The sequence below is a fragment of the Amblyraja radiata genome, chromosome 16 (assembly GCF_010909765.2).
Source record: "Amblyraja radiata isolate CabotCenter1 chromosome 16, sAmbRad1.1.pri, whole genome shotgun sequence".
Taxonomy (NCBI): domain Eukaryota; kingdom Metazoa; phylum Chordata; class Chondrichthyes; order Rajiformes; family Rajidae; genus Amblyraja; species Amblyraja radiata.
The window spans coordinates 11,399,333-11,414,410 of NC_045971.1; the positions used below are offsets into that span (position 1 = coordinate 11,399,333).

A 15,078-nucleotide genomic window follows, 5' to 3' on the forward strand; every position below is an offset into this window, starting at 1 on the left:
AAATTTTATTTTGCACAATTTGAGCAATTATAGATCTAAATTTCAGTAGCTATCATTTAATGAGAAACAGTACTCCCACCCACAATTTGGAGATAACATCAAGAAACAGATGAAACATAGACTCAGGGCCGTGTATCGTTTCTATTTTGTCCATGAAGCAGCAAACCCATTCTGCCTGGAGACGTCCTCCTGTGGTGGGTGCTCCACCAACCCCGGTATATTTATATATAATGCCCACAGGCCATTTCTGGGTGAAATTCTTGAAAGTTTAAAAAAAAACCAAAAAAAAAAAAACCATGCAGATGTTAGAAATCTGAAAACAAAAATGTAGGACTCTGGAGGTCAATCAGCATTTGTGGAAATAGACAGTTAACATTGGAGAATTTGGTCGGCCTCCGAATTGACTAAAACATTTGCAAGGACAGGCCAAAGTTCTGATGAATGGTCTTCAAACTGAAATATTAACTGTTTCATTCCACAGGTGCTGCCTGACCTGTTGAATTTTCCAGTATGAAGTTTTTATTATAAACAGTCGAGGCTAGAATAGGGGTGGGTGGGGATGGCTAAAGAATGGGGATCTCTATTTATAGGAAATGGCATGTTTAGGCCAGGCTTGTATTTATTGCCAAGTACTAATCGCTCAAGATGGTGATGGGAATGGGAGATAAATATTTTACTTGCCAATTTCCTTTCATATTTTCCCACCAATATTTATTTTCTTCAATCAACCCAAGGACGACTGGTGCAACTACCGCATATTCATAGCCAAATCATTGTTATTATTTTTTTAAACGGATTACGTTGTCTGGATAGCTTAGGAACGGACATAAATACACAGAAACACTTAATACCAGCATGCAACTTATCTAAAGGAACGTTTTAATATTTGTCTTAAGACAGAAACAATATCCTGGTAATGATGCAACGAGATAGGGGTATAGCCCTGTGATTTCACATCAGTCTGCTATGATCACAAAAATAACATTTAGTGCGAGTGGTAGTAACTTACCATTTAAAATTAGATAAAACCGAAATTATGCTGTCACTATGAGCACAAACTCAAACCAAATTGATTCCTCATAGCAGATATAAAAAACTAGTTGCAAGCAACTCAACTGACGGAAGATAAGAAACCACATTTAAAAGAATCAAGAATAGGCACATACCTATGGCCATAAATATTTCATTCACATTCATTGCAGTCTTTGCTGATGTCTCCATGAACAGCAAGCTGTTGTCTTCTGCATATGCTTGTGCTTCCTGAATGAGAAAACAACTTAAATTCTAAATAGCAAAGTCCAAACATCTGCAGTACACACATCCAAAATGCAGAGACAATTTCAGTAAGAATTGTGCTTTTATATAACTGGTTTGGACGAGTCTTCTCTCTCGGGAGGGAAGGAGTTGGGAAAAATGGTTGTGGCAGTAGCTGAAATACCAAATGCAATTTTCCACAGTAACCTACCTGAAATTCCACTGCTCGCTTATTTGCAAGGTCAGCCTTGTTCCCAGCTAATGCAATCACTATATTCGGACTGGCTTGTCGCTGCAGTTCCTTTACCCAGTTCTTCGCCCGTGCAAATGTGTCCTTCAAAATCAAACGTTAAATTCAATTGAGTAGGACTGAAGACCGACATCATTTTTCATCCATATCAATGGGTTTTTAGGGGAAGTGGTACACTACTGGCCAATCTGCACACGTCAATTTAGATGATTGGAAAATGACATTTCAATTAATGATGCTCTTTCAATCTGTGTTCCATTGCAGGAATATGTTTACTGCTACACAACTGCTCGACATAAAGTACACCTGTGCAACTAAACCTGGCTTAACCAAGGAAAAGTGGACGTAATCTAAATTAGACAAATACAGGCACACAAATATGCCAAGTTGCAAAAAAGTTTGACTGGGGAAAGGAGCAAGCAGGTACAGCTCGAGACGTTAGCCTCAGGTACTGATTGGAACTTTACAACATTGCCAAAGTTTTTATTTAGCGCAGTGCTCTAGGTCAGTGCAGACCTAGCGGCCAGAGGGTCTGTTTCCAAGCTGTATCTTTGACTAACACATTGCATGTTTTAAAAGTCAATTAAGCATGCAAAAAATACAATGATTGCCATACCTAAATTTGAGATTCAAGCACCAGTATCAATTTATAATTTATTGATGTCATGATAAAATGGGTAATATGTGTCTGTGGTGAGGGAGACATCATGCAGCACTGTGCAAGGCAAAACAAACCACAAACAAGAACAAACTTTCACTTTTTTGTACTTCGACTGCTTTTGTTGTGTTTTAAGGCCTACCAAGAACCTTAAAACCAATGCTTTTAATTACGTTAATAAGGAGTGTGCACCATCACTGAAGGTACTTGCTACATGTGTCAATCTGGAGAGGCTCAATGCCTGCTTTAGTGAAGTGGATGGCTTCTGTTTAAAGGGCAAGAACAGACAAATAGAATGTAAAAGCAAAACTAAGCAAGAGGAATTACTTACTGTGTTGGTTATATCATAGACCACAATGGCAGCTTGCGCGCCCCTGTAGTACATTGGTGCCAAGCTGTGATACCTCTCTTGTCCGGCAGTATCCCAAATCTCAAATTTAACAGTTGTGTCATCCAAACAGACTGTCTGCGTTAGAAAGGCAGCTGAAAGTGAAAATTGACACTCATTTCAGTTATGAGAGAAAAAATTCAAACTCATGCTATTTGTTCAATCTCAAACAAATTTGAAAAGTTCAACACATGTAAAATTATCCCTATTCTGTCATGTGCCCTCAAAAATCATAATGCTTTGTTAACATTATGAAACTTGAGCGATATACTAGAAGGCCTTCAGTACATGAACTGGCCCAGTCCTACTCATGGTCATTGGATCATTTCAGCCTGTGGATATGGGATCGTACTCAAGAAATGGGGTATTGCCTCCATTTGCATTGAGCAACCAATGAATATTAAAAAAACGGAATAAAATGTCTGTTATTTCATCCTCATGCACGGGAGGTCTTACTTGCAAATGATTACGTCTATTCCCAATTACCCCAAAATGTTTAAAGTGTTTTGGAATCTTATTTCATCTATTTTTAAATACCATAGGCTAAATTGCAGATTTGTACACTTTTCTCTCCTCAAAGTTGAATTCTTAAATTTATCACTGGAGTGAACATGCTGACAAATTTCCACACTCCAAAGACAGAGTTGTGACCAATTGCAGAACATTCCATCAAAGCAATTTCATAATTAAAAATCTACTATAACCGGTCATAATTTTATCTCAAAGTACGAGGTCAATTTTCCCAATTACCCATTTCACTAAATGTTACGGCAATGATTCTGCTTTAAAAGTAGTTATATACCAAGATCTGTACCACATTGTGTGCTTTAATACTACCTGCTGTTTTCAAGTTCAATGAACTGAAGCAACTTATGGGAAAAACACCCAATATAAAACAGGATTTGAATGGATTAGTTTGAATTGTGCTTAGGCCCCATGTACAAGAATAAATAATGAAAGTTCACAAATTCTTAAGTCTTTCTCTGCCAAAATTGAAATAAAAGGAAAACAATGAACAGAATCTTGGCAGTCTGAAGAAAACTCGAAACGGCATAATTTAGTCAGACAAAAATAAGCCATCTGGGAACAGAAAGTTTAAGGTTTATGCCTTCTACGGTGGATTTTGTAGAACTTGTGGAATTTAAAAAAGTGGCCATATGAGCTTATTTGTTTGAAAGTCTCTATTCTACATCTCACTTTACTTGGAATCTCAGCTGTAGAACTCGACAATTCAGTAATCAGAGATGTCATGATGGTGGTTCACAAGTTAAATATTGGACTAGTAATCCAGACACCTGGACCAACAACTTCCACCATAGAAGCCAAGGAATTAAATTTCTGATAATTAACTAGACTTATAAAAGCTAATCTTAGTAATGACAGCCACAAAACCATCGGAGCTTTCCAAAACCCCCCTCAAGTTCACCAATGATCTTTATCGAAGTAAATCCATCTTCCATACCCAGAATGGTATAAGTGACTTCAGACCCACCAATGTGGCTGACCCATAAACATCCTCTGAAATGGCCTCGCTTCTCACTCAGCACAATGGTGCTTAGGGATGGGCCATAAATGCCGGTCTCGTCAGTGACACCCAGATCTCAACAAAAAACTAATGATAAGTTTTGTTCCTCTCCACCACAAGTTCCTCTCAACCTATCAATCCATCCACTCAGGAACATGATCCAATAGCGCCACTTGAATTCCCATTGTATCCCCGCTTGTTCTTATTAATCAGTCATTACAATTATGGTTATTCATCATATTGTGTTTGCCAAAATCCCCCAACTTCAGAACAGTGCTGTTGGTATTGGAAGTACAAAAAGTGGAGCATTCCTCAGGTACCCCTAACTTATATAAATATATTTTTATCCAGGATGGGGGTAATCCTTTTTAATTTGGTTGTGCAGACTGCGCTATTCTTGATAAACACTGCACAGCAAGTTTGATGTAGACATTTGTATACCCTGTGTATTCTGATAAACACAGCTTGTTCTGATACCACAACCCTGAAGGAACATTACCCTTTAACATTGATCTGCTGCAATTTATCCAAGACAAAAGGAAACTTGAATGGAGCTGCAAAATTTATGTTCCTGCCCTCATGACAAATAAAGAAATTATAACTGTCTCCATTTCACAATATGGAAGCAATAAAACACAATTGCTCACTGAATAGTTATCTCTGGTGCTTCCTTTGATGTTTAGAAACCATTCCCAAATCTGCTGAGGGTTAAACTGATTCACACAGGCTTATGACTAAAAACTCATTATGAAACATCAAATTGGAAATGCAAATTCAGGTGCTATACAATTTGAAGACAGAATCGGAACTTGAGGCCTTTAGATTGACATGGATACTCAGGGAATGGATATGGATCATGTGCAGGAGATGAGTTTAATTAATCTTATCATGTTTGGTATCAACACTGGGCCAAAGGGCCTATTCTGATGCTGTACTGTCTACGTTAAGTGTAGAATGTTGCCTTCCACTCCTTTGCTTTGACGCAGAAAGGAGCAGTATTATGGTGCAGCGTCATATCTGGTTTAACAAATATGATAAGCTGTGCAGAACAATGTAAACTACCAAGCTACTTTCAGCAGTGACAAAGATCCTTCATAGCTTACTTAACATAAACAAATGCTTAATTTATGGAGACAGCACTATTCATGTATTCATGAAAGCACAACATTATCTAGGTGGAGAAGTTGAAATTCCATCAAGTTGAAACCAAAGGGAAAAAACAGCTCAGCATGTAATACTCATTACAATCACTACCTACACGGTTTCAAAAAGCCATGGCTGGCGAACCAATTAATGGTTAAATAACATTAATACCAGAGCTAGTTCACCAACAGAATCAAAGTCAATCACTTACCTCCAATTGTGCTTTCTTGGTATTCATGGAACTGTCCTTTCACAAAGCGCAAAACGAGACTGGATTTACCCACTGCTGACTCGCCCAGGAGCACCAATTTAAACTGACAGATTTTGTTCCCAGCGGCTGGTCCATTGGATCGAGCCGCGTTACCCCGACCCGTCATGGCCTAAAGTGCAGAGGCTTGAAGAAACGTTCCAAGTTTCAACAGCAGAAGTGATGCGTCAAGGCTGAGACTTCAGAGGCCGCTATCAGCAAGTTCGAACTGCAAAACATATCAAATTAATCTTGCATGATAGATTAAGAATTTGTTGTAGAGTCAAATTCCACGCGCATTAAATGCATAAAAATTATAGCTTTAGAACAAAAACATCAATTGTTTGAGATCAGCCAAATATTTTTCTAAGCACTTTGAGAAAGAAAGTGCTTAGAAAAATGTGCTTTTCATGTGCTAAATAAATCCAAGATTTAAGAATTTGAGTTGCATTGTGAGAGAAATCTAATGTTATTCATTATTACATTACTCCCTGGTCATATTTTCAGTTGATTTGAAACAATACACTACAGGGAGAAGGTACAACTCCGTTCAGACAGCACCCATAGTCAAGATCGAACCAGGGTCTGTAAGGCAGCAACTCTACCGCTGCACCACCGTGAACGTTCAAGAGGTTTTTAGATAGGCACAACAACATGCAGGAATTGGAGGGATATGGGTCACGTGCAGGCAGAGGAGATTAACTTGGCATCGTGTTCAGCACAGACATTGTGGACTGAAGGGCCTGTTCCGGCACGGTACTGTACTTTATTCAATGAAACAGTGCAGGTTTTTCCAATCCTTGAACTCTGAAATTAAATGCCCTGCTAAGGTCTTTGACTCTCCTGAACCAACTTCTACGAAATAGAATCACGCCAAGGAATACAAACAGCACAAATGATTAAAGGCACAGTGCAAAAGAAGTCTAATATTGGCAAGTTTCAGGTGAAACTTGAAGAAATTATCACATATGGCAACTTTTCTGATTTATTGTCCTCTTCCAAATTGTCACTCATCGCGGCACAGAAGCCATTTTATATAGCTAGATTCTACGTCAAATGGCCAATCTGTGTTCACGTCAGGAATGAATACTTGCCAGGATTTCGCCGAATAGTGCTAGCACATCATGAAATACATCTGCTCCAATGCATCTAAAAAACACAGCCCATAAACAGAATACACTATAGAAGTACTTGAACTTATTGTTTATACCTCCTAATCTTTTGGCTAATGTCAAGTATGTCCACAAAGCTGGTACTAGGACCAAACAATAGCAGTGAATTCAAAATTCCCACAGAATTCTAGTTATGCAGCACCCAAGATAGACACAAAAAGCTGGAGTAACTCAGCGGGACAGGCAGCATCTCTGGAGAGAAGGAATGGGTGACGTTTCGGGTTGAGACACTTCTTCAGACCAATATAGATTCCATGTACGTAATGTATACATACAAACACCAGGCAAATAAAATGTTACAGGTAACTGATTGTATCTTGGGATATATTATTATACTAAAGACACCATACAAAAGTAAAAGCTGTTCTTAGTCATAGATATAATTTTCATCATTAACCAACTATGGCCAATTGATATTCACAAAAAGCTGTAGTCCCCCATTCCTTCTCTCCAGAGATGCTGCCTGCCTCGCTGAGTTACTCGAGCTGTTTGTGTCTATATTCAGTTTAAACAGGCATCTGCAGTTCCTTCTTACACAATGGCCAATAGATGCTCATTTCAAAAGGATATCTACTGATAAATTATAACAAAGTATCCCAGACTAGATGAAGAGAAAATTTAGGTATTAGAAGAGGTAGGCAGGGATTAAGATGGAGAAGCTGCAAAATAAAAGTATTAAGGAAATAACTTTACATTTCAAATTGCAGTTGAAGGCTACATTTTGTAATGGCAATCAGAAGACCACGATTGTGGAAGAGCACAAAGCAGACAAAACTTCTGAGACAGATGAGAGATAAGCACGCCTAACCATATTTCAAAGGAAAACACCAGAGATATTAACTAGGATGAGAGTTTCATTCTTTCAAACAGTTGCCTTTACAGCATCACTCATCTGCACCAGTTTTCTCGTGGAAAATAAAATTCAAAAAGTTAATTGGGATTAATATTTTCTCAATTGACTTGACATTTACAAGTGGTTCTGATGAGATTAATTACCTATGCATAACCACTTTAACCGTGAAGAGCAGCTTTTTCTGCCACACTTAATTAAAACCAGCCCAGAACCAAATTACGTAAACATTTACACAAGCCTGTCAGGTTCAAAATGTTATGTGAATATGTTTTTAATAGCTTATTGATGAATATTCAGAAAGCAAAACTGACAAGAAATCACTGGACATCTCTTTTGGATACTATAACTTCTACCCCCAACATAAGTGGATATACGTCTGACTTCACCCAGCTAGATGCAAAATAATCTCAAACATTGGTTGCTTTCAACATGCATTTTACATGTCGTTGGAAAGTCCCTTGCCCAAATAAAAAACATTTTGCAAAATTTTGCCGCATTGACAATACTTGGTCTGAAAGGGGCTCAGAACATAGAACAGTGCAGCACAAGAACAGGCCCTTCGGCCCATGTCTGTGCCAAACATATCGCCAGGACCATCACTTATCTACAGTGCCCTCCATAATGTTTGGGACAAAGACCCATTATTTATTTATTTGCCTTTGTACTCCACACTTTGAGATTTGTAATAATAAAAAAATCTAAAAAAAAATCACATGAGCACAAAGTCAGATTTTAATAAAGATCATTTTTATATATTTTTGTTTAACCATGTAGAAATTACAGCAGTGTTTATACATTATATCCCCCCCCCCCCTCCCCCTCCCCCCTCCCATTTCAGGAATCATAATGTTTGGGACTCAGCAATGTCATGTAAATGAAAGTAGTCATATTTAGCATTTTGTCACATATCCTTTGCATTCAATGACTGCTTGAAGTCTGCGATTCTTGGATATCACCAGTTGCTGGGTGTCTTCTCTGGTGAAGCTCTGCGAGGCCTGTATGGCAGCCATCTTTGTGTTGGGGGCTAGTCCCCTTCAGTTTTCTCTTCAGCATATAAAAGGCATGCTCAATTGTGTTCAGATCGGTGATTAACTTGGCCACTCAAGAATTTAGCATTTTTTAGCTTTGAAAAACTCGTTTGTTGCTTTAGCAGTATGTTTGGGATCATTGTCTTGCTGTAGAATAAACTCCTGGCCAATGGGTTTTGAGGTGTTTGTTTGAACTTGAGCAGATAGGATGTGTCTACACACTTCAGAATTCATTATGCTACTATCATCAGCAGTTGTATCATCAATGAAGATAAGCGAGCCAGTACCTTCAGCAGCCATACATACCACAGCCGTAACACCCCCACCACCGTGATTCACAGATGAGGTGGTATGCTTTGGATCTTGGGCAGTTCTTTCTCTCTTCCATACTTTGCTCTTGCCATCACTCTGATATAAGTTAATCTTTGTCTCCTCTGTTCACAAGACCTTTTTCCAGAACGGTGGTTGCTCATTTAAGCACTTCTTGGCAAACTAACCTGACCATCCCATTTTTGGCAGCTAACCAGTGGTTTGCATCTTGCAGTGTAGCCTCTGTATTTCTGTGCATGGAGTCTTCTGTGGACAGTAGTGATTGACAAATCAACTCCCAAAGAGTGTTTCTGATCTGTCGGACAGGTGTTGGGGATTTTTCTTTATTAGAGAAAATTCTTCTGTCACAGCTGTGAAGGTCTTCCTTGGCCTGCTAGTGCGCTCTTTCTTCTTAATGATGTTCCAAACGGTTGATTTTGATAAGCCTAAGGTTTGGCTGATGTCTCTAACAGTTTCATTCTTGTCTCTCAGTCTCATAATGGCTTCGTTGACTTTCATTGGCACAACAACGTTGGTCCTCATGTTGATAAGCAGCAATAAAAGTTTCCAAAGGCGATGGAAAGACTGGACAAAATATTAGGTGCTGAGAGCTCTCTTATACCTGCATTAAGGAGGCAATTACAAACACCTGTGAAGCCATGTCCCCCAAACATTACGGTGCCCTGAAATGTGGGAACTATGTGTAAACACTGCTGTAATTTCTACATGGTGAAACCAAAATGTATAAAAATTGCCTTTATTAAAATCTGACAATGTGCACTTTAACCACATGTGATCTTTTCTATTACAAATCTCAAATTGTGGAGCACAGAGGCAAATAAATAAATGATGGGTTTTTGTCCTAAACTTTATGGAGGGCACTGTATCTGCACATAACCCATGTCCTTGCACATCTATATGCCTATTCCAAAGTCTTAAAGGCCATCAACGCATCTGCTTCAACGACCAACCCTGGCAGCAAGTTCTAGGCACTCACTTTCTTCGCACATCTCCTTTAATCTTAGCCCCCCTCACCTTAAAGCTATTCATTCTAGCATTTGATTTTTCCATCCTGAGAAAAAGATTCTGCTTGTCTACCATTTCTCTGCCTGTCGTAATGTTGTATACTTCCATCAGGTCTCCCTGTAACCTCCGGCAGTCCAGAGAAAACAATCCAAGTTTGTCCAACCTAAAACCCCCAATCCAGGCATCATGCTGGTAAAGCTCCTCTGCACCCTTTCCAAAGCCTCCACATCTTTCCTGTAATGGGGTTTCCAAACTGCACACAATACTCCAAAACGTAATTTGAACACTGAAGAGTACAAGTAATGTGAAACGGTTGATATTTTGCTCAAAAGCATGGCATTGATTGTTCATGGTTTGTGAAAAGCAACAAAAAGTGAAAAGAACAGTTCCAAGCTATTGCTTTGAAGTATCCTTCAAATCAATTATTGCTTTGTTGTTTGAATCTTTAATCCATTGCAATCACAATTGCTACTGATGTCTGTTTAAAAATAAACTAAGTTATAAATCAAAAACACTGTATTACATAATGTTTCAACAAAGTGTAGTAGCCTCCAGTTTTCACATTCCATAATGAACCTAAATAAAATTTGAGTGGCCATTGTTTTGCGAATTAATCAGAAGTTGACAGTGTTCAATTGAGAATGTGGAGATGAAAGGAGGTGGTGTGTGGGAGATTTGATAAAGAAAAAAGCTAAAGGGCAGACAAAAATGCTGGAGAAACTCAGCGGGTGAGCAGCATCTATGGAGCGAAGGAAATAGGCAACGTTTCAGGTCGAGACCCTTCTTTAGACAAGGGCAAGAGTAAGGGCAAGTTAGTTTCAGAGACTGCTGGCCTAAAAGGAGGGAAAGAGTGGGAGATTTGAAAAACATCCATTAGTTCCTGGGAGTGGACGCCTGCAGTGGTGTACAAAAGGCAGATACTAGTAAAGTGGCTGTAATTGAAGACAGGTGCTGAAGCTTGGCGAGAAGGCGGAAGGTAAGTCTTGTTAACCTTTCTTCTATGACCATGGTGCTGTCTGGATGTTCCTGCTGCAGAATGATGGAATTTCCATGATCCCTAGAGACTACACCAGTGGGAAACACGCAGCTGAACCTTTTGACTGACTGCATGAAGGAACTGGATGCACTCAGGCTCATCTGGGTGCTTGCTGATAGCAGAGATACTATTTTTATTGAGGTGGCCATACCCAATGCGAAGCTAATGCCCCCGTCTCACTTAGGAAACCCGAATGGAAACCTCTGGAGACTTTGCGCCCCACCCAAGGTTTTCGTGCGGTTCCCGGAGGTTGCAGGTGGTTGCCGGAGGTTGCAGGTAGGGAGACTGACAAAAACCTCCGGGAACCGCACGGAAACCTTGGGTGGGGCGCAAAGTCTCCAGAGGTTTCCGTTCAGATTTCCTAAGTGGGACAGGGGCATTAAGGTTACTGGCTGACCACCGGGAAAGGTAAAGGGAGTAGGCAGTAGGCAATAATCCGCTCTGGCCATTCCCCACAAAATCAAATATACCCTTTTGATACTTTCTTTATTGGGCGGAAGAGAGAGAAAGGGGAGACTACTTCAGGAGAAAGTAACAGCAGCAGCCAGGTCAGTTCCACCCAGACTGGCTCTGATGCTTAGCAGATAAAGGATGGAGTCAAACAGGGCTATAGTGATAAGGGACTCTATAATCAGAGGGATAGACAGGAAATTGCGGCTCCAATATGGTGTTGCCTCCCTGGTGCCAGGGTTAAGGATATCACTGAGTAGATGCAGAACATTCTAAAAGAGAGGGTGAGCAGCCTGAAATCTTGTGCATACTGGCACAAATGACATGGCTAGAAAAAGGATTGAGGTCTTGCAGAGTGAAGATAGGCAAAGGGTTAAAAAAAAAAAAAACCCAAGGGACATAATCTCAACATTTCTCCCAATGTCACATGCTTGGGACGCTAAGAATTGGAGGATACGTCAATGTATATGTGGGCCTGAAGAGTTAGTGCAGGGCTTCAGATTTGTGGACTATTGGGACTTCTTCTGGGGCAGATGTGACCTGCAGAAGAGGAATATGGTGCATTGAAGTGGTGTGAGGCCAACATCCCACTAGGCAGATTTGCTATTGCTGCTAAAGAGGGCTTGAACTAAATTGACAGGAGGATGCTATCCTAAACAAGAGGGAGGGAGAAGAGGAGAGGCAGGACGATCGTACAAAAGACAATGACAGGAATTTCAGTCGATGAGACAGGCAGGAGCATGTCAGGCAGCGAGGAAAGAATTTTGGATTAAATTGCTTTATTTCATTGCCCGGAGGCTTGAGAGGCAAGTCAAATGAACTCAAGATCATGGAGGTAAATACGAGGCTGGGATATTCTTGCCAATACAAAAACACGGGCAAGGGAGGGACAGGATTAGCAATTTAATGTTCCAAGATACAAGTGGGATTGAGGTCGAGGAAAGAGGGGAGAGTTGCATTTCTGGTTGAGCATATTCATGTAGTAGTCAAAGATGAAATGACTAAAGTTTCATTCATTGAGACTTTATGGGTGACGCTGAGTAAAAGGGGGATGGTAATTTGTTGGGATTGTACCATACGCACTCAAATAGTCAATGGAAATTAGAGAAACAAATGTGTAGTGTGTAGAGGAGGAGGAGCCATCTTGGGGAACGGCTGCTAACCAGCAGCCGTCCGTTTAATTCACTTTTTTTTTGTAGTTCTAGTGAGTCCTGTGTTTTGTTTGTGGGAGAAATAGACTTTTTAATGTGGGGGAAGGGGGTAACTATATTTCTAGGTCCCTACCTGGTTGGTGAGGCAGCTTTTTCTCCGGGCTGCCCAGTCGACCCGTTCTCGTAGCCTACCAGCGGGCGTGGAGCGCCGTTTCCTGGCGGGGACCGCCCAGCACCTCGGCTTCGGTGGCGGCACAGCGCTGGTGCGCTATCGCGGAGCGGGCGATGTCTTGCCTGGGTCGCCGCGCTGGAGCTCCGGTGAGCTGTGACCGCCGAGTTCAACACCTCCGGGGTGCGGGTCTGCGGAGCGGAGGGCGCTGACTTCAACATTGGGAGCCTGGGAGCTCCAAACCGGCGCGGCCTTGTCGGCTTCGGAAGCCGCGGTCTCCGGTAAGGAAGCTGCCGTTCCAGGTGGCCCAGCCGCTGAGAGGACTCTCCCGATGCCGGGGCAACAGCACCCAGCGTGAACGGCCAGAAACATCGGGCCTCCGTAGAGGCAATAGCGGAGGCCTCAATAGGCCTGACTTTGGGAGAACTGGGGATGGGGACTGGACATTGTGCCTTCCCCCACAGTGGTAAACATTGTGGGGGGATGATTTTTGTGTGTAAGTGATTATTTTAGTTTGTGTCCAAGATGGCTGTCGGAAGGGAGAGTGTACGCTGGCGCGGTTTAGCTGCCGCTGCTCTCTCTTCACATTGTGTTTTTGATTTTTTTGTCTTTGGATCGAATTCTGTCTTTAATTTGTGTATTGGTGATGTCTTTATTATTTATTTTACTCCGATTATATGTTTTTTACTCTTGTTAAATTCTGTAAGGTGTCCTTGAGACTTTTGAAAGGCGCCCATAAATAAAATTTATTATTATTATTATTATTATTATTAGAGTGTTACTTGAATAATAGGGTTGTCACAGCAGGGGATTTTAACTTTCCTAATATAGATTGGGAACTGCCAGTGCTAAGGATGTGGATAGTATAAAATTTGGAAAGCGTGTGAAGGAAAGTTTCCTCGGGCAATATATAGAGGGCCTTACTGGGAAATAAGACAGAGCAAGTGACTGAGGCGTCAGGGAGAAGAGCACTTGGGGACCAGTGACCACAGTTCTGGTATTTTTAAAATAGTCATGATAAAGTGCAGAACTTGTTCATGGTATATTTCTAAAATAGGGCAAGGTGAAATTTGATAGATTAGACAGTAGCTTGCAAAAATGCAATCCATGGAGTATAGTTCTGCAGTGCAAAATGAGAGCATGAGATAGCTTTCAGCAAAGCAAATTAAGAAAAACCCAGAGAGATTTTGAAAGTATAATAACATTAAAAAGAAACCAGGGAGATGATAGGGTCCATCAAAGATTAAAGTGGGCACCTGTGTGTGGAGTTGTGGGAACTTGAAAGTTAACAGGATGTCTTCGGGAATCCAGTAAAGGAGACTGCTGTATATCTTTCAGTGCCTTGTAACAGTATCTTTTGACTGTTGGCTGTCCCACCGGGATAAATACACTTGCATCTGTAATGTATTCATACATATTCATGTATATGATAATGAGCTGGTGTTGTATATAAGCAGGGAATGTTGGGTAATAAATTCTCTCGTGATCCAGGCAACCTGCGTGTAAGTTGTTATTCATTCTGCCGTCCGGAATATAACAAAATTGGCGACGAGGAGGATGGGATAGAGTTTGTGAACTCATCCTTTAAATACAGCGCAGGACTGTTTTGCAACATGCAGTATTGTTTAATATTTTAAACAGTAAATACAGAGTTGTGTCGCAGTTGTTTGCAAGCTGGACACGATAGGCCACAGATCCTTCTATGCAGGGGACTGTAGTTTAAAACAGCAGCTGGACAAATCGTCAATACTTTGTCAGGCTCTCTATGTTGTGTCTACGTGGCAAGATGCCGTCCTTGGGATTGTATAAGATTTTTTTTTGTCTAAATCATCAAGCTGAATAGACTTTGTACAACTAAGTTTTAGGTGAATTGTTACACCAGAACAGACAGGAATTCAGGGTTTGTGAATGGACTTCAACAAAAGGAGAATGACACGGTGGCAGCATCCACGGGCTACATCAGAAACCTTGGCACTTTTGAGAAGAGAGCCGTTCAGCTCCTATATGGAGAGAGCGAACATGTATTTCACGGCAAACAACATAATGGAGGTTCGTGAAGGAGAGATGGTGACTGAAACAAATCAGGCCGTTCGCAAACGCATGAAAGCGATTCTGCTCATGGAGATCAGTCCTGAAGTGTACGGCACACTCCTGAATCTCCTTGCACCCATAAATGCAAAAGAAGTGCCATTCAATTACATTATGAAGAAGTTGGAGAAGCACTTTAACCCAAAGCCTCTGGAAATTGCAGAAAGCTATAAACCCAGCACTAGAAACCAGAAGCAGAATGAGACAATCAATGAGTACATTGTTGCCTTGAAAAACTTAACTTTGCATTGTAATTTTGGAACCTTTCTCGGACGAGCACTACGCGACAGATTTGTTTGTGGTCTAGTGGATGAACAAATTCAGTCCAAAT

At 40.8% G+C, this 15,078-nt stretch overlaps 1 protein-coding gene across 1 annotated transcript in view; it reads right to left on the reverse strand.

Annotated features, from left to right (window-relative positions):
- rab5c (RAB5C, member RAS oncogene family) overlaps positions 1-15,078 on the reverse strand; it is a 32,489-nt gene that overhangs the window by 1,628 nt on the left and 15,783 nt on the right. The window contains exons 2-5 of the mRNA XM_033035089.1: positions 5,430-5,694; positions 2,494-2,645; positions 1,466-1,588; positions 1,167-1,260 (exon numbers count right to left, since the gene is read on the reverse strand). Of these exons, the coding sequence (XP_032890980.1) occupies positions 1,167-1,260; positions 1,466-1,588; positions 2,494-2,645; positions 5,430-5,595 (535 nt within the window). The 5' untranslated portion in view covers positions 5,596-5,694. The remainder of the gene's footprint in view (positions 1-1,166; positions 1,261-1,465; positions 1,589-2,493; positions 2,646-5,429; positions 5,695-15,078) is intronic.